This window comes from Halichondria panicea, chromosome 1, assembly GCF_963675165.1.
Source record: "Halichondria panicea chromosome 1, odHalPani1.1, whole genome shotgun sequence".
NCBI classification, from domain to species: domain Eukaryota; kingdom Metazoa; phylum Porifera; class Demospongiae; order Suberitida; family Halichondriidae; genus Halichondria; species Halichondria panicea.
Window position 1 is genome coordinate 12163475 of NC_087377.1, and position 19578 is coordinate 12183052.

General features: G+C 40.5%; 2 protein-coding genes and 1 long non-coding RNA gene across 3 annotated transcripts in view; 1 reads left to right on the plus strand and 2 right to left on the minus strand.

Annotated features, from left to right (window-relative positions):
• Positions 1-263: 263 nt before the first annotated feature.
• On the minus strand, positions 264-3061 carry LOC135348968 (mucin-2-like). Its single transcript, XM_064547401.1, has 6 exons — positions 2552-3061; positions 1507-1827; positions 1186-1452; positions 915-1118; positions 666-860; positions 264-608 (listed from the first exon to the last, which is right to left on the minus strand). The coding sequence occupies exons 1-6, from the start codon at positions 2607-2609 to the stop codon at positions 331-333; spliced, it is 1323 nt and encodes a 440-aa protein (XP_064403471.1). The 5' UTR covers positions 2610-3061; the 3' UTR covers positions 264-330.
• Positions 3062-4446: 1385 nt separating this feature from the next.
• LOC135350950 (uncharacterized) lies at positions 4447-5109 on the plus strand. The gene is made up of 2 exons (XR_010399337.1): positions 4447-4682; positions 4733-5109. It is a non-coding gene; the product is annotated as an uncharacterized LOC135350950 (long non-coding RNA).
• A 4483-nt stretch (positions 5110-9592) lies between these two features.
• Positions 9593-19578, minus strand: part of LOC135349943 (uncharacterized) — a 47262-nt gene continuing 37276 nt past the window's right edge. Inside the window, exon 10 of the mRNA XM_064548630.1 lies at positions 9593-9887. Within this exon, the coding sequence (XP_064404700.1) occupies positions 9801-9887 (87 nt within the window). The 3' untranslated portion in view covers positions 9593-9800. The remainder of the gene's footprint in view (positions 9888-19578) is intronic.

Consider the following 19578-nt stretch of genomic DNA (forward strand, 5'->3'; position numbering starts at 1 on the left):
GAAGCTGAATGTATAGACATACAGTTCATTGTGTTGGTTTAATTGGGACTGAACTGATTGAACACTGAGAATAATTATTATAATTTATAGGGCATGTAGCTGTACACATCATAATAATATATAATTATTGTCATGCACCTGCAGTTTCCCCAACCAAAGGAATTGGTATAACATGCATGCAATATTATTCTCTGTGACACTGAGACATCTATGTAATAATCAAAATTACATACCAAAATTGTTTTAATTATATAGTCCTATGAATCGACATGTACAACAACAAACTGTATATATAGAGTGCAGCAACATAAAAACGCTAAATGGCAATTCTTACAGTCCAACTGGTCCATATGCTTGGTTAGTGTTCAGTTCAATCTCCTCTTTGGGTGACATCTCCTCATAAACAGGACCAGCTGGTACAGTGGGTCTTACGTTAGCTTGTCCATCAGCTGATGGGGAGTATACTGCTGCCTTCTTATGAGAGCAAAGATACATCACTAGGACTCCAGTGAGGAATCCAATGATCATAAGCAGAACTGCCGTGACAACCACACTAACGGAAACAGCAATTCCAAGGTCAGTACCAGTGAATAGAGTTGGGGATTGAGCTGTATATAGGTGGTTCAATATAGATGTGAATACATGCAAGTAACGGAAACACTAGCCTTTGCAGACAATTTCCCCTGGATTTTTGTCCCACTCTCCTGTAGCTAGACAGGTGACAGTCATTATTCCTTCAGAGAACAATCCATCGTCACACTGAAAGGTCACTTGTGTACCAGGAGTAGCTGGTACTGAATGATCACTGATGGTGCCATTCCTTGGTGGGTACAGTTGAGTTGTGCACCTCATCGGAGGAGCTGGAATTATCGTGAGAAGTAAGCATATATACACTTACAAGCAAATTGACTCACGAGTTGTGGGGGGAGATTGGGTAAGTTGGCTACACTCAGTAGTCTCAGGATCTGGACTCCACATCAGTGTACTCTCACATGTAACCACTGTAACAGCAGATACATACCCAGCGTCACACTGGATGGTTACTATGGATTCTGGCAATCTGCTGGACACCTGTACAAAGGCTCTGTTTGTAGAGTTGGTCAACATAGGACAGCCGCCTGAGAGGAAATCAGAAATTAATGTGACTGTATGTGTGTTTAATAATATTGATACTTGGCAGCTTACCAATCAAAAAGTTATACTCAGCAGTTGTACTGTTCCCAGCACAGTTGGTAGCCACAACACTGACAGTGTAGTTCAAATTGTATTGAGCTGTCACAGTGACGGAGGTGGATGTGAGGACAGTAGCAGAGAGCTGGGCCAGAGGTGAAATAATCACTGTGTAGGTTCGATCACCAGTCTCAGTAGGAGGGTTCCAACCAACAGTTACACTAACTTTATTGGCTGAGCTACTCAGAATTGAGTCACTGAATCCATTTGGTGGTGTGTTAGCTGTAGAAAAGTATTATGCTTTGCAAAACTTGCTATGCATGCATATAATCTCACTTGCTGTCAGTATGGTTAGTTCTTCCCTCAACTCAGGCTGCAATAAAGAAAGACAACTAATAGTGATTCCCTCCACCGCAGGGAAACTCAAACTTGAGGTGATCACTGAACTGGTAGAATTAAACATGATAAATGTAACGGTGTACTGATCTCGTTGGAATGGAAGTTCTGTTATTCTATCAAGTATCAAGTCCCTTGTTGGATCAGGTACGTCCCATTCCAGCAAAGCCCCAGGCACTGTACAAGTGAGTGAGATCACATCTCCAGCACAGGGGGTCTCAGTGTAGTCACGAGTCAGACCACCTAGCACCAAGGGTACACCTTTAGGAAGGAGATCTAGAATCAGATTTAGATATTTGCAAACATAGACACTATAGACTCTAGTATAGGCAGGACACACACATTTATTTTCTCTCAATTTCAAGCTACCTTAATAACTATAATTATTCTCAGAAATCTGGGGAATTTGGATAACAACGTAAATGATCCAGTGCATGACGTTTTATTTCTTCAATCACGTATCTATACTAATATTATACAGTATCTACAGTTCAGGCCCTACTGTTAACAGTGAAGATGACCATCTATAGCCTTGGCAAAGCCGAAGAAAAATAGCTCATAGAGTGAAGTGTTACAACAAACCTACATCAATTTTACTATTCTTTTGTGCAGCTATAGCTCTGCATGTGTACATGCATGCACACTGACTTATATGAATTTGTACTCTGATTGTTTGGATTAATGTTCAGTTGTACGGAACATGTTACAAGATAAGTTTGCACATGCGCAGCAAACAGTCAGTAGCCCTTTTTTCACTCAAGACTTGTGGAGGAGGCTAATTGCATCTCTGATAAGCTAAAAGAAAATCTTCCCTCAGACTCCCTTACTTAATTCATCTTCCCCAATAGCCATTAATCCTACAGTCATATTCATTTGCAAAATAATGATTTCATAAGATGAAACATGCAACGTGATTGTTCATTTGAGGGTACTTTCTCTCTGTTCTCACAATGAATATTAATACCTATACACTACAGTGACTTACCAACCACTAAAACCCAAATAGTTCTAGATATAGCCTCAGCTTGTGTCATCAGAGTCATTATGAAGATGGGGAGGATCTAAAGGTTACTGTGACTGACTTGACTGACCAGTTCACCATCAGATCTATAACCTATAGAAGGTAGAAGATGGGCTCTTTAATGTTTCTCTAGATCTAGACTACACCCACAAATTTAACACAAGCAATTTAGTGGTGTTTGTGTTCTTAAAATGTTATTGATCTAGATTCTGCAATAGATCTAAAATGCAAGTAAAAGCAGTTACTATTATTCAGTTGTTTGCTGTTGCTGCAGGTAGGACTTAGGTATAATTGTGTGTTCATGCACTAGAACCTTGACTTTAGCTAAAATTATTTTTGTATGCAGCCACACTGACATCCACCTCCACTGTGTCCTGTCCTGATGACACTGTCACCTTCACCTGCACTCTGCCTGGTAGTGTCATACGATGGACGGTCACTTCTCCACAACTACAAGTATTCACCATAACTTTAGACACCAGCAACATTGATGTCACACGAGGTAATCCAGCATTCCGTGGTGTTCTCACTGACTCCAGTGGAGGAATTAATGCTCACTGCCACTCTCACCTCACTGTCTGAGGCCTCCATTGTAGAGGGTACTATGGTGGAGTGCTTGCATGGGAGCGAGCTCACGAGAGGGTCCTCATACCATCACTATGGCTGGTGAGTTGACTGCTCTTTGTTTTGTAACATTATATAAAAGTGTGGAACAAGTGATTAATATACCCACATGCAGATCCACCCTCACGTCCACTCAATTCAAGAGTATCCTCCACTCTAAACCAACTCAGCTCCTCTATTATCACTCTGGACTAGGACCCTCCCTCCTCTACTGGTGGTGTGTCAGTCAGCTATGTCGTCACCATCTCCCCAACACCTCTCTCCGGGTCACCAGTCACCGTGGAGACCACCTCAGCACAGATATAACTGTTCCTACAACACTCCCTACAATATGACCATCAGAGCTGTCAACTGTGTTGGAATGAGTCAAGAGAGTTTAATTGAGGATATGAGTAAGCCATTTCATGGTCATATACAACAATCAGGTATACTTTTAACGCAGTTGTGTGTCCCACACCGTCTACTGCTGCTGGTGTGACCATCACCAACACACCTCTTGTCACTATTGGTGGATCCATGTTCACCTTCACTTGTAGTAGAGATAGTGAAGTGAGAACCTCAACCTGTGGCAGTAGCGGGTGGTCTCCTAACCCTGGGACCTTTGACTGCAGCAGTCCGATTACAGGTATCATATAGGGGCAATTAACTCTCTAAAAGGAATCATATCCCCAAGTCAGCTGTGGTTCTCCTGCTGCACCGTCTAGAGGCAGTTTGGACATCAATGGTGGGACACCACCCTTCTCACTGGGTTCACAGGTAATCTATCGCTGTGATGAGGGACTGTTCCCTCCTGATGTGAGAACCAGTACATGCACTGATGTGGGGGATAGGGGAGAGTGGGTGGACACTCCTGGGAGCTTGGTGTGCATAGAGAGGCCAGGTGAAATGTAGTTGGGCCAAGCCAACTTCTAGGCAGGCCGGTAAAAAAATTCTGAAGAGTGGGAGTTTTTAGACTCTTAAATTGTTAGGCTTCCTAAACCACACTGAGTTTTATGGTAACCTTATGGAGTGGGTGGTTGTGGGTGTTTTTCTAGCAAAAAGTGACTCGCTTACATTCGTGAAGCGTGTAATTAAGTTGGCTTGGCCTTGTTCAGAGGATTTTTGATTTCCTTCATTCTATAATTTCTGTGAATTGTATTAGCTTACGTACACCGCTTTCATTCCACACTTTCTTAACTATTCAATGGCAGGTTATTGGATGCTCGTGTTGAGCTGATTGAGATACAAACATGTACTCATAGTCATTATCTGACCGTCCCTATAGTCAACTGCTCTCTTCCTCTTGAGCCCTGCAACGGTGGTATAGTGGACTATGAGAGGTGGTTGAACGAGATAGTGTCAGAGGGAACAGTGCTGACTTACCAGTGTGACAGTAGACTCTCACTGACTGGACCCAACAACGTCACTTGCACTAATGCTGGAGTCTGGAGCACAGAGCCTGAGGCAATCATTTGTGTACTTATAACTGAAGGTGATGAGCTTTGTAATTGTTTGCTATCTACTATATATCCCATCTCACAGTTTCTACTGTCGCTCCTTTGTTCTCCACTTCTGCAACTGTCGCTATCAGTGTGGTCATCACTTTCATTGTCACTCTAGTCATTGGATTCCTCACTGGGCTCCTAGTGATGCATGTTTTCTCTCGTAAGAAGACGGTGTACTTCCCGGCAACTGAAGGACAAGCTAACGTAGGACCCACTATACACTAGCTGGTCCTGTTTATGAAGAGGTGTCACCCACAGAGGAGATTGAACTGAACACTAACCAGGCGTATGGACCAGTAGGACTGTGAACCTCGTTCACTCTTTATTTTAATATTCAATAGCAATAAAACTTTCATTATTATACCGTGGTTTTTCTGACTTCCTCAATCGAGTAATAAAATCTTTTGAACCAAACTCGAAAGTTGTTATAACTACGGTGCATGTGTGGTAGTATGTGCATTATATATACCCTATAGCTTTCAATAATCTATTGCAGCTTTCATTACAATGTAAACAATACATGTAGCACTGCATCTGTTCACATAACAAAGAGTAAGAAAAACAACAGAATTTATTGTCAGACTTGTCCAGATTCCTGCAGCAAATATAAATCACAGCACATAAAGCATTTTAAATTATTATTAACGAGTCTCGCTATGTTTTGCTTCACTCAAACAGTATTAGATGGTACATGTATCATAAGAGGTTTTAGTTTTTTGACAATGAACCCACACTCATTACAGTAGACTATCGTTAATCCGGCCACCCTTAGGACAGTGCAGCTTGGCCGGTTAGTTACAATAGCCGTGGCTTAAAACTTAGTGGTGGAAAAGGGGGAGAGAGTGGGTGGAGCAACAAGGATAAATAGTGGTGGAGAGAGTGGCTGAAGTGACCGAATGTACATAATTATAGGTAAAGTCATCCTAAACCTAAACTTAAAGCAGGGCTTTGAGTTTAATGTTCATATATAATAATATAAATAATAATAATAGAAACTGTTATGCAGTAAACAACTATAGATATCATTACGCAGACTCACGTTGGATCATGTTGTTCTATTCTCCCTCTGAGGATCATTCTCCCCAGAAGCTGACAGAGTGAGGTGAGACAGTCCACTCCAGCAGACTGCACTAGGGCATTGTCACTGCTCTGTGACATGGGTGGAGGGAGATGCATGTAAATTAATAACTGGAGTGTATACATTACATATTGAAATTGTTTAAACAATGGACACAAAAGTGTTTTGGAGCAAACGTTAACCTGTGCTATTGTAAATAATGTCTTCTATACGTTCTATACAGTCTCATTAATATAGTGTTAGAGCGACATTGAACGCACTCAAAGAAATGATCATGAAAGAGAAAGAGAGTATTAGAGCAACATTGAACACATGCACTCAAAATAAATGTAGCGTACAACAAAAATACAAATACAAATACAAGCAATTAAATGTTCTGTGCAATCCACTACTCTGTTTCAGTGAAGCACTTTACTGTAGTGACGACCATTGCCTATTCACCTCGGAAAAAGTGGTCAGGTTGAAACCTGACTAACCTGACTGGTGGCTACGGCCCTGCACTACTCTGTTTCAGTGAAGCACTGGTGTCTAAGAAATTTCAACCCATACACTTGTACTATCACTAAAGCAACTGGAGAGTTTATATCTTACTTATCTCACCCGTTTGAGCAGTGTCTCCAGGAGGTTGATGTGTTGAGGGTAGTGTCTGTGTTGTAGTGTCTCAGCACAGAGGAGGAGGAGGGAGGACACTCGGTCACCACACCCACTTACATCACTCAGCTCTCCAAGCAGGAGAATGAAACTGGAGAGGGGGGTACAAGATTAGTAAAACTGCCTCAATTTACATCACACAACACATTCACAAGCTGTACTCAACCCTTGGATCCACTAGTGACCAGTGACCACCACCTTTATACCACATGCACATGTACAAAGTACCTTATCAAACACATCTTTGTACATGATCAGTACACCTAATCTACACAACATCAACATACCTTTATCCCATACCCCACTACACCCTCAATCACATAGCATATCCACACATATCACACACCCTCACCCTTCACTCTTCTCCTACAGCTCTCCCAGCTTGTGATAGTGTGAGTCCATACATCCTCCCTTCCTCATTTTGGGGGCCAGGGAACCACACGAGTACATCTGCTGGTCTGGATTGTCATGAATACGATGCACCACGCCAAATACAGCCGGTCCATGATCAATATCAGAGGAGCTGAGGAATGGGGAGGAAGAACAGTAATTGAATAATAAATTGCTTCTAATCCCAAAATGTATACTGACTATAATTATACATACTCACTAGCCTCAGGAGTTCCTTTGCCATGCAGTTGATCCTATCTTACATGGTCTGCCAGCTCCTCTAGGTTAATTAATTGGTCTTCCAGAGTAATTAACTCTTCATCATCCATTAATAGTCAATCAAGCAGCTGCAATGAGACAAAACAGGTGGTAAAGATCCACTACACAATAAACATCAAGTGAGACAGGGATTTAGCTCTGATAAAGGGTCATGCAATCTATAACCATTATTTGATGGACATAAATGATAAAGGGTCATGCAATGTACATAATCATTACTGGTTGGCTGGTCTCTGGGAGGAACTCCCTCATAACCACGGAGGCTGACATACACAAAATATGCTCATGTAAATTGTATCTAGAAAGTGAAAGCACTAGCGAATGCAGTGATGTCATTGTAATGACGTAATAAAACGTCTCATGCTTCACATGGAGGCTAGGTATCACTGGTCAACTATAGACATGGTTCAAACACTAATAGACAACACTTCATGGCAATTGGTAGAAGAGCTTCCTCCCCTCTACGAGTTTTGCATGTATCTGGTGTTCCTCAAGTTAAGGAAGCATCTTGGGGCCTATGCTTTTCTTAGTCTATATCAATGATCTACCAGAAAAATTAACTTTGAAACTTGTGCAGATGATGCCAAACTAGTTGCCCCCAATAACGTCTTGCAGTGATCATACAATTATACTATTTTCGTTTATCTATGGTCCGTCCAACAAAGGGAAACCAAGTTTATCCTAGGAGGCTACATGTCCCAGAACAACAGACTACAAAACTCGCCTCACTAAACTCAATATGCTCCATGGTTTGAGCTCCAAGACATTAGTGAAGTGTCTTAAATATACCCGCCAGATAATGTAGAGCTGAGTACACGTCTATGTACTCACCTCCAATCTAGTTCGTAGCTGGTCAAGACCAATTGCTCCTCTCCGAGATGATCAGTCAGCTCCTTCCATGTTGAGCAACTCTTCATCCATTGGTAAATCACTCCCATTAAGCATCCAGCATTGTCATTGCAACACGTATCTTCAATCTATAGTGGTCCAGGAGAAAATGAGATTAAAGTGGGTAGTATGATTAAATTAACTAATAACGTATTTATTACTAGCACTTATACATTGCAAGTATAAAGCTTAAGGTGTGACAAAACAATGGTTAATCACATCAGCACAATGTAACAGGATTGCAAAATAAAACCACAGCCAGCTAGGTTCATAATACAGTCAAAGGTTTCTTACTGGGTATGTGTAGTGTAAATTGTTTTTGCGTTAGAATAATGAGCACGTCTTTTCTCCACATACAAAAACAAACAAGTAACAATCTTGACAACATCAACAAATATATAGTAAATTATCAGTACAGGCACTAATCATGTTCAGTGCTGTTAGTCAGGAGACTCTATGATGAGGAATTGGAGGATACACAATCTTTGACCAGCCAAGTCCATGAGCTACTGAAGGCACACGTAATGAAACCACTCAAAGTAGGCAATGAAATAGCAAATCTAAGATCCACTCACCACTTTTGGTACAGACTTTAAGAGTGGACAAGTAATAACAAAAAACAGATGGTAAAGATCTGCTAGAGACGATAAACATTAACAATGACGACGCATGTCCAGCCTCCTCTGTATTTCAGTGAAGCACTGGTGTCTAAGAAATTTCAAACCATACACTAGCTAGCTATCAATCACTAAAGCAACTGGAGAGCTACTTTCATATCTTGCCTCAATTTACACATTCACAAGCTGTACTCAACACTTAGACACTTGGATCTTTGTGTATACCACATGCACATCTACAAAAGTAAGTGACCCCTTATCACACACATGATCAGTACACCTAATCTACAACATCAACATACCTTTATCCCATACCCCACTACACCCTCAATCACATAGCATATCCACACACACCACACACCCTCATCTAGTAGAGCCTTGCAGTTCTCTTCTCACTCTTGCAGCTACCAATAGCTAGCGTTCTAGTGCAGAGCTAACTACTTAGTAGAGTGGCAACACTCCATGGACAAGTTTTGCTACACACTCTTCTGAAAAGGCTGCAATGGCATTCCAAGCAAAAGTAGGCATAACTCGAGAACGAAGCATTATATTGCAATCCACTAATTAAAATCCAAGTAAACATGACTAGAAGCCTATAGAAACTCATACTTACAGTTCATTGATCCTTGAGCAGCTATATAGCAGTCTACACACACAAACACACTACCATATACCTCGCTTGCACATGCGCACCGATGCATAATTATTATACTCCGCCTCAATTTACATGACACAACACATTCACAAGCTGTACTCAACAATTGGACACTGTGTTACCCTTATCAAACACATCTTTGTACATGATCAGTACACCTAATCTACACAACATCAACATACCTTTATCCCATACCTCACTACACCCTCAATCACATAGCACATCCACACACAACACACACCCTTACCCCTCACTCTTCTCCCACGGCTCTCCTGGCTTGTGATGGTGTGAGTCCATACATCCTCCCCTCAGGATCAATACCAGAGGATCTAAGGAAGGAGCAGAAGAATATAATTCACCTGATTTGCTTCTTACGACACAACATCAAAGAATATTACACAATCTTTCAAACAGCTGTTCAGATAGTAACATGGTCAAAAGAGCTTTAAGCGCTCAATGTACAACAATATTGATTGCCAAGCAGCAGCTTACAAGGTTAGAGAAAGAGATAGAGAAACTTTGAGTGCTGTCAGGAGTGCATGAATATTCATGCACTCCTAGACTGGTACATGGTGCTGTACATACAAGATGGAGATAAGACAAGGAATGTAGTGGTCACCCACAACTTGGTGATCTGTTACAGAACACAAAAGGATTCGGAAGGTGATATAATATTATACCGTAGTGAAAAAAATTTGTGATACACTCCACACTAGCTAAACTGTAACATAATTGCAAAATAAAACTAACCAGTTAGGTCTCATAATACAGTGCAACTATCTTCAAAGGTTTCTTAATGGAGCTTTCATACTTGTAGTGTTGTTTTCACACGGTCAGCTAGTGAACAAATTAGAAAATAACTATTCTCCACACACAATGAATGAGCTGAGCAAACAATACAATCTTAACAGTTACACGTCAAATTATCAGCACAGCCTATATAATCTAGCTAGCTGTACAGTGTCTCACCATATATAGGCCTTGGTGACGTTGGTGAGAGCAGCAGCTTTCCCTTGTCTAACTGAGGGTATGCCCAAGGTTGGCAAAGAATAGTGTGAACAGTTCATCTAGCCACGATCTGAGGAGACCAGCAGTCACTCAGTTACAAGTCACTAACAAAGCTCCAAATCAAAAACTTAATACAATAGTTATAATTATAGTGTAGTGATATCTACAGATAAAGGAAGTGAGAGCACAGTGCCATACACTTGATTGAATAAAAGTTGACAGATAAGCTTTTTGGATTGTCACTAATCAATTAACATGGCAATTGTACTAAAATTAGTTACAGTGTTTTTCTCTTCTTGGAAGCATCTCAGGAAGTTACCACAGGCGACTAAAGAAGGGGGCGGGATATGAACTGATTTAAGTTGTTGGCCTAAGTCATAATTATTATTTATACAAGCCTAGGTCATGTAGCTACGTATTATTATAGTCAATGACTCACATTGGATTGTGTTGTTCTATTCTCCCTCTGAGGATCATTCTCCCCAGCAGCTGATAGAAGAGTGAGGTGAGACAGTCCACTTCAGCAGACTGCACCAGGCATTGTCACTGCTCTGAGGGGTGGGGGGGGGTACATGTAATTAAGTGGAGTATGCAGATCTCGTTATCCATTGAAATAACGGAAACAAGGACAGAGCAACATTGAACACTCAAAGTAGTTAGATACATGTAGTCACAGTACAATTACACAAATACAAGAAAATGTTCTGTGGAACCTACTTTGAAAGTTTCTTACAGTGTCCGCTTTTGAGGAAATTTAGGTGATCTAGCTGGCTAAGAAATTTCAACCCATGCTAGCTATCGATAGTACAACATACGTACATCACTAAATTAACTTTATAGACTTAAGAGATTATATAAATAGGGTCACCACAAGAGGACGCCCGACATATGTGCGCCTGGATATTATCACACAATGACATCAATGTACTGAACTTATAGTGATTCGTGCACGCATGTCAGACCTCCACTGGGGTCATACTGAATGACAAAATGAGTATATCACAAAACATAATTCAACTACTTTTATATCTTTCTCATCTCACCAGTTTGAGCAGTGTCTCCAGGAGGTTGATGTGTTGAGGATAGTGTCTGTGTTGTAGTGTCTCAGCACAGAGGGGGAGGAGGGAGGACACTCGGTCAACACACCTACAAGTAGTAGAATGAAACTGGAGGGGGTTTACAAGATTAGATTTGGTTAAAATTGCTATTACGTAAACTCTGCAGTGCCTTGATTTACACCACACAAAACATTCACAAGCTCATGCACCTATGTATATAAGAAATCTCTTGTGTACATTGGCATATTTACCACAACATCACATAAGCATGTATGTACCCTTATCACAAACACTTATGTACATAATATATAAGCTAGCATACCTTTATCCCCATACCCCACTACACCATAAAGTTCCACACATTGTCATGGAGACACTACAACAGTATGCTCACCAGTCGTCTCACGTACGGTTTCAGACAATCCTGTATGTGTGTGTGTGTGTGTGTGTGTGTGTGTGTGTGTGTGTGTGTGTGTGTGTGTGCGTGTGTGTGTGGTGGGTGGTTGAAGCTGTAATGTGTAAACATACTGATTATATCTGCTATTAATACTGAACACATGATACCGGACTTTAGGGGATATGGTTACACAGGCACAACTATCACATGACCACCCACTCACCTTAGTGCCCAGCTCTGCAGTACAGATGCAGGCTGCCTCACTGCATGGTTGGACGCCTGGCTCTGGGAGATGTAGAAGCCAACCTGGTTTGGATTACTGAGCTCTGTATATATTTTTATATGTGTGCTACTGAAGACCCCCAAAAGTAGTATTTTCCTACACAAACGTGGCTCTGGGATATGTATGACTATATACCTGCACAGCATCACAACAATTTAGTTATTATAGATTCGGCTAGCTCGTCTAATGTTTTGTTCTAAACACAGAAACTCACCACTTTGTGGATGTGCTGCTCTACCAGCTGCACTCCCCTGGTCTGTGTGACCGCCCTCCAGGTCTTGAGAGTAGATCCTCACACCCTCAGCCACATAGTACCTGAGGGGAGGGAGAGATAGTGAAACACAGTGAATAATAAACAAAGAACCCTCAGAGAAATGAGACACTGTAATAATAAAGACAGTGCGTCCGTCCCGAAATTTCCTACTCAAACTATATTACCTCCAAACAAAGGAAAACCTCTCTATCATATCAAGTGCCGTAAATATCTAGACAGAACAAAAGTAAATGGTAAGTATCAGTCAACCAATATTTCTGTACTAGGGTGGGTAGATTTGGTAATTAAAGACTTCAGAATCGATAATAAGCAACAATCACACTGAGCCAAAACAGATGGTAAAGACCCACTATTCCCATACAAAAATGTCAAGGTTGTAACAAGCTTGCTACAAGGTGGTTTGGTTGCAGAAAGGTTGTTACAATCTAGAAAACAGGTTGTAACAACCTTGCATTGTGGTTGTCATTCAGTACAATTGATTTACAACCTTGTAAAATAGTTGCAGCAACATTGCGTTCTGGTTGCTCATTTTGTAACAACCTGTTTACAACCTTGTAAAAGACATGGCAAGTGCACCCCAATTGGAATTATTTTCATATCTTGAATGTCAGCTGTCTAGCTAAGAGCAGGACAGTAGGAATCATGCCCTCCTCCAATGTGCACCAAGTTGCTGTAGCTGTCGTGAGACTGCAATGGTTGGCCAAGAAGTACTATGATGCCAACATTTTAAAGATGTCCAGTAAGTAGCTTTCATGATATTTAAAAGTAAGACAAACGAGTGCTGCAAATTGCGCTGTGTTAATGCCTAGCCTCGCTATGTCATGTTTTCTATCAAAAGTATTAGAGTGCTATATATAGTACTAGAGACTTAGTATAGGGGGAATTTGAATTTGAAAGTGAATAATCTCTATCTATATATAGGCCGGGGTATGTCTGCAAGAGCTCACACAATTAATGGCTACTAAATAGCAGCTGCTCTTTTCTGACTCTTGTAGCTAATAAAAAGCTAGCGCTTTAGTGCAGGACTATAACTCATAAGCTGAATAGAAACTTTTGTGCAAACAAAATTAATGATGCTACGAAAGCTGCAACAGCTTTCAATGTAGCCATAACTCAAGAAAGAAACTTTAGTTTGTAATCTACGAATCAAAATCCAAGAGAACGTGGCAAGAAGCCTATATATAGAAACTGTTAGTTTTCGTCGCATTGCAGCATTTACAGCCACAGTCACTGTCAGCTTTACCGTATCCCTCATGCGGCTACGACTGAGGCATAACAATGTTGAATGTATGTCTCTAAGATTTTGTACAAATCATCATCCCCTATACCTCTATACGTCCACCCCTCTTGCTTATCACGAAGCATAAATAATTAGTGATAGATATGGTCCTATAATTATGACACTTATAATTATGTACAGGCCGCCAGCACGCAGAGAAAGCTGTGTAGTAAACCATGCACTGGTTAATCGATGCAGTAAACGACAAATGTGCATCATGTCGCCGTGTCATGCCATGAGAAGGCAGCGTAGTGGTGTATACTGTTTGGAACTCAATCAATCTCTCATCATTAATCGGTACTCGAAGAGACTATAATAATATTATAGCTTGCTTAACACATTATACTTTGTAATACTATACTTTGTTCTGTTATTTATTTTGTATCTCACTCTTAATGGATTTCACTGTTTAACTACCTTGAAACTACCTTGAAACTACCTTGTTGCAACCCTGTTAGTAACCAGGTTGAAACCACCTTGTTGCAACCGTAATAACCAGGTTAAAACCACCTGGCTACAACCTTGAAACAAGCTTGAAACAATTTCAAATCCATGGTTCTGGCAAGGTTGCTGCAACCTTGCCACAACCTTGTAAGACTTGCTTGTTTCAACCTTGCCACAAGGTAGTTATTTCTGAATGGGTACGTGTATACAAGTGAGACAACAATTAAGCTGATAACTGCGCTTTGTGTGTGTGTACCCCCCCCCCCGAGACACAGTTATCAGAGCTACAACCGTTAGTTTTAAAATAGTCAATGACAACTTAAAATGAAACCAGGGATGATTCATGCATGCAGGTGAATCTTACTGGACATGTACTCTACCAGGGATACAAAAGAAAGAGGGATTGGAAACGAACATTTTTGCGAAACACTCCACGTTATAGGGCGTGGCTAAAACTACAAAGGATTATATTTATAGTCAGCATGCTCATTACCTGTCTTGACTGCTCTACAATGTGTTGTAAATACAAACAGTGAAATTATCATTTTTAATGTTGATTTTTCTAAAAAGTAAAGAGAATTTAGCTCTAAAAAGTCGACTAAGCCATGCAGCCACTATTACTAGACAAATAAATGCTATACAAGAAGGAATAGCCTTTACTATGAAGTCGTAGGAGGGACAGGCCCGTGGTGTGCCTAAAAGTATACTGAAGCAGTTTGAAGGACTATACTGCAAACGTTTATGAACAGTACAGCTTATTTATAGCATGAAGCCATTCTATGTAGCACTTAGATACATAATAACCAAGTCAAGCAATGTCCTTTGCTGTTTTGACTTCAGGAGGGACACAGAAAAGTTGACATAGAGTAATTCAAGCTAAACTCAACAAAAATTGGAAACAAAGTAAAGACAACATACTTAGAGCTTGTCAGTGGTATAAGCTTACTTCTCTCGAGTATCTCCCAGGCCCTGAGTGATCGCTAGTGGATAGGAGAGCTAGAAACCAGGGATACAAAACCATAGCGCAGTCCTCCATGTAATTATTTGCGAGCGCGATTAATTACATGGAGTGCTTCACCGGATGTCAGTCCTTTTACACAGGCATGGGCGGTCGTTTCCAATCCCTCTTTCTTTTGTATCCCTGACTCTACTGTGGTGCTTACGTAGATGTACGTACATGTACGTTTGAATGAAAGTTTTTATACAGTCCCACTTACTCATTACCACTAGATCTACCACATGCCACTATCTATTAATGTACTGATGCATACTCACCAGCCTCAAGATTTCCTTTGCAAGTTGTTCCTCCAGATCTTACTGAGATAATTATGATCTGCCAGCTCCCTCCATGTTGGTCGTCCAGAACAACTCTTAGGCAAACCAGCCGTTACAATGTATCTTTCAGGGTCTGGGTCCGCAAGACTACTCTTCCATCATCCATTAGTCAACCACTTCAGTCAAACAGCAGCTGAGACAAAACAGGGGTAAAGACCCACTACACAATAAACATGAAGTGAGACAAGTGATAAGGGTCTGATAAAGGGTCATGCAATCTACAACCATTATTTGATGGACAGATAAAGGGTCATACAATCTACAACCGTGGTACGTAATTCAACGACTGGTTGGGTAGCAGTGACTGTGTAGTTGTCTCTCCTCTGGGAGGAACTCCCTCGTAACCACGAAGGCTAACATACACAATATAACGTATCATGCTTGACATGATACAAGGAACCTCTCGATTCCAGGTCTTTTGTATTGGTGTATTGCAACTTGGAATCGAGGCTAGAGAACCTCTAGACTAATTAACTGAGACTGTGATAAAGAGGTGGATGCATGGTTGAAGCGTTTGGTTGTACATAACTTCTTACTGCATGGACGTTTAATTTAATCCCTTAAGGCTTTGCGATCGTGCAAATATATGAGTTTCCAGTGCTAAAACAATTTGGATTTAAAAAAAACAAGTCTTGTCTCTCACAGATGCTCGCTTTATTTGCTTATAATATCTATGAAAAGGATTGGCTATGGACACAATAATTAGATTTTAAGAAAGCTTTGTCCTAAAGCTATGCAGTGGAACATGAGAATTACACAGGCTCTTTGTGGTATACACCGTATACTGGTATAGGTCTTACCTATATCGAACAGATATCATTTTTTGTATCAATTACTGATGGTACCAAGTCTGCACTTCTTCCTTTTCGTTCAGGTGTACCACAGAGGAGCATTCTTGGACGATACCAAGCTTATTAAATCAGTTTCAAGTGTAAATGATGGCCTGCTAATGCAATCAGATATTGCATCATTTTTTGTTGTAGTCACAGTATCTTGCACCATGTTATAATTATTGTATCACTTAAATTAGTTTCATTTTGTACACTTGCTGTGAAGTTCATAAATTATTGATGGTATACCGGTATGTACGACACTTTATGCCAAAATAATTCATCTTGTGTATGTTCACGAGTGAATGTACATACTTGATCAGACACTACGGTATTGACTTCGAAGCTGATTAGGTAAAGAGTGTTAACTAAACATATACATAGTAAGCATCTTACAATCTGGACAAGGGTGTCCACATTTAAACATCACACATAATTACATTGCTAAACTAGTGATTCTTACCACAAGCCAATCGAATAGGTTAATAGCCATGAGCAGGTAATGTGTTCAAAGGCCCAATGCATTATTGCCCTATGGTATGGTAAAGTCGGAGTGTGTAGCATTCTTTATTCTTTTCAACTTTTCCTGTTCCTCCCTATAGTTTCGTTATCATAGTCTCTCGTTTGTGTTTTGTTTTGCTTTCTCTAGTGCCTTAAGTTTCCCATAAAGGGCACTATGACAGGAGCAACTACCCTGCTTGTCCTGCTCTACTCAATTCATTTTGCTAAATGACCCTTTTGGGATTGGTTATAGACACACCACCTTAAGTAGGGGAAATATTTAGTGCAAGATATCTGCGGAGCTGACCTACTCTTGAATTACAATCATGCATAATCAAGTTTCAACCAGTGTTGGTTATAAATGTGAAAAATTCAAGGAGGAAAAAGGAGGGAACTAAATGAATATCTATAGAGTTACTCCCCCCTCGTGGTCAAATGAATACACTTAAAGTGTTGACAGTTGAGACTACATGTATTAAAAACCACCAAATGTTATTATATAGACACTGAAAGATAAACTAAGCCATCTACCACAAACAGACAATCATCTTCCTATAATAACTCAACATTTCAATGCACTAGCACCAGGTACACAATGTATGTGTGTGAACGTACTTATATTATATATACCTACACAGCTGCTGGCATCACATGAATGTATAACCGACCAGGAAAGTAAACGGGAATTCATAGCCTAACATGGTCATACTAATAAACTGCTTTCATAACAGGAAAAACCAACATGCATTAATCAGTGGCATAGGAAGATTTTTTGCAAGGGGGGGCTAATAGTAGTCTGGCCACGCCCTCCCCAACTTCAAAAACTGAAAGAGGCTGGAATTCGAGACGCAGGCTCACAGATCAATCATTATCTCTGCGGTAGATCTATCACTTTGCACTTTAGACTTTTGAAACCACGCCCATCATTGAAATAATCACATAATTTACAGTTTTAGCTAGCTGGCTGCAGCCAGCATGCTGTAGCTAAGCTAGCTCAACAGTTCAAGCTAAACATTGCTCTCCAACAAGGGGGCTGGAGCCACCCCACTTCCTACGCCACTGTTAATGCATGCATGCCCACCTATAGAGATACATGCTACAGCACTAATACAACATTTATTTATAGGATAATGACCTAATGTAGGGAACAATAATTATACAGACAGTTGGCATTGTATCTAGTGTGTTGATGTCTGCATGAAAGCCTTGTCATGTACGTGTACAAATAAGCTGTTAAAGAACAATTAGGGGTTATAATTATATAGCATTCTATTATTAAGTTTCTGTGTAGAGTCCAACGATGCATTACGGAAACATTAAAAGTACACCATAAAAGCAACCAAGCTTCCTACACATGTCTGAAGCCAGAGTACAAAATTTCAGTTCAGATACACAAATAATATTCATGATATTGATACCGTTAAGATTTACTATGGAAACACCAATCAGTGAGTAGACCATAATCACAGGGGCTCTGGGTGAATTCCAGACACACCCAACAATAAGAGGAAATGACATAAGCAAGCAGGAAATGACAGGCCTTAAAGGATTATCGTTAAAGCCAGTAGGCTTAACTTGGATTGGCACTACTCTTGGAGCTTTTTATCACTTTTCATATAATTATAGGATTGGCCACAAAACCACACAATTAATCCATAGCAACAAGTGAGGGCTATAAATTATTTAATCTCACAACGCCATGACTATGAACAGTGAAAATCAGATTATGTTAACAGCACTATACATAGTGGATATAATTATATCTATACACATCACCAAGGAGCCCATAAATAAGAGAAGGAGCGGCTAACTTCAACGTATACTCGGGGATCACGTTTCGTAATTGCCGGTGAAACTGCACTTCCTTGTATAGAAGCGACTAAGTGCTTGCAAACCGCAGCCCAGTTGCATATAACACATGTAGGGATTCAACCACTAAGTGACTCTGCATATATGGAAGTGTGGTCATAGCCACTTACGAAACATAATCCCTGTAGTCAGCCGCTCCTTCTTTTATTTATGGGCTCCTGGCATCACATAAGTGCAATTTAACAATAATCCGGAGGACACTTCCTATAGAGCTACAAACCAACATCATCACATACATGTACATGTACGCACCCGAGTGTGCACGATTCCATATAGAACACAACATGCAATACCTATGCACTGCTTGGCTCAATACAAGTTTTCTTTGTTGTTGCCTGGTATATGGTTGGTACGCCTTTAAGGCCTATGGCAGAGGAGGTCCGACAACCATGGGCCTAACTTTAATTTAGCATTTTTATAACTTGTGCTTAGAGGTACATGTTGCACTCCTCTTAGACTTAGTCCTCTGTCTTGTATTGTTAGGTATAGTTTTAGTAATATAGGAGCTCTAACACTCTCAATAACATCTGTAAAGGCAATCAAGTTTCATGATTTGCTGATTCAGCAAAAAATTAATGCTAGGCACACAGTTGTCGAACCTCCTCTGGGCCTATGGTTTGAGGTATTATAACAAAACAGTTAATTTATGGACTTAGAATTGGTAATGAGTGGTTGAAATGAGCTACATGTACATGTATATTCTATAGTTGCTCAACATGTTACTATTACAGTAGAACCTCCATTATCCGGAACCTCGATTATCCGGCTTGGCAGTTTTCTTGTTACCAGATTAGAAAATGGGCGTGTCCCTCAAACGCGCATGTGCGTTGCAGCTGTTACCATGGAGACATGCCTGTTTATCTTCTGCGCATGCGCAGACAACCATGTGGCACTGCTGTTTATCAATAAAGTGGGTGGATCAAGACGTGGTTTATCTATTCGATTATCCGGCATATTCACTTATCCGGCCTGCTTCTGGAACCAAGGTGTCCGGATAATCGAGGTTCTACTGTACATGTATTATGTCAATCAACCAACACTAGCGGA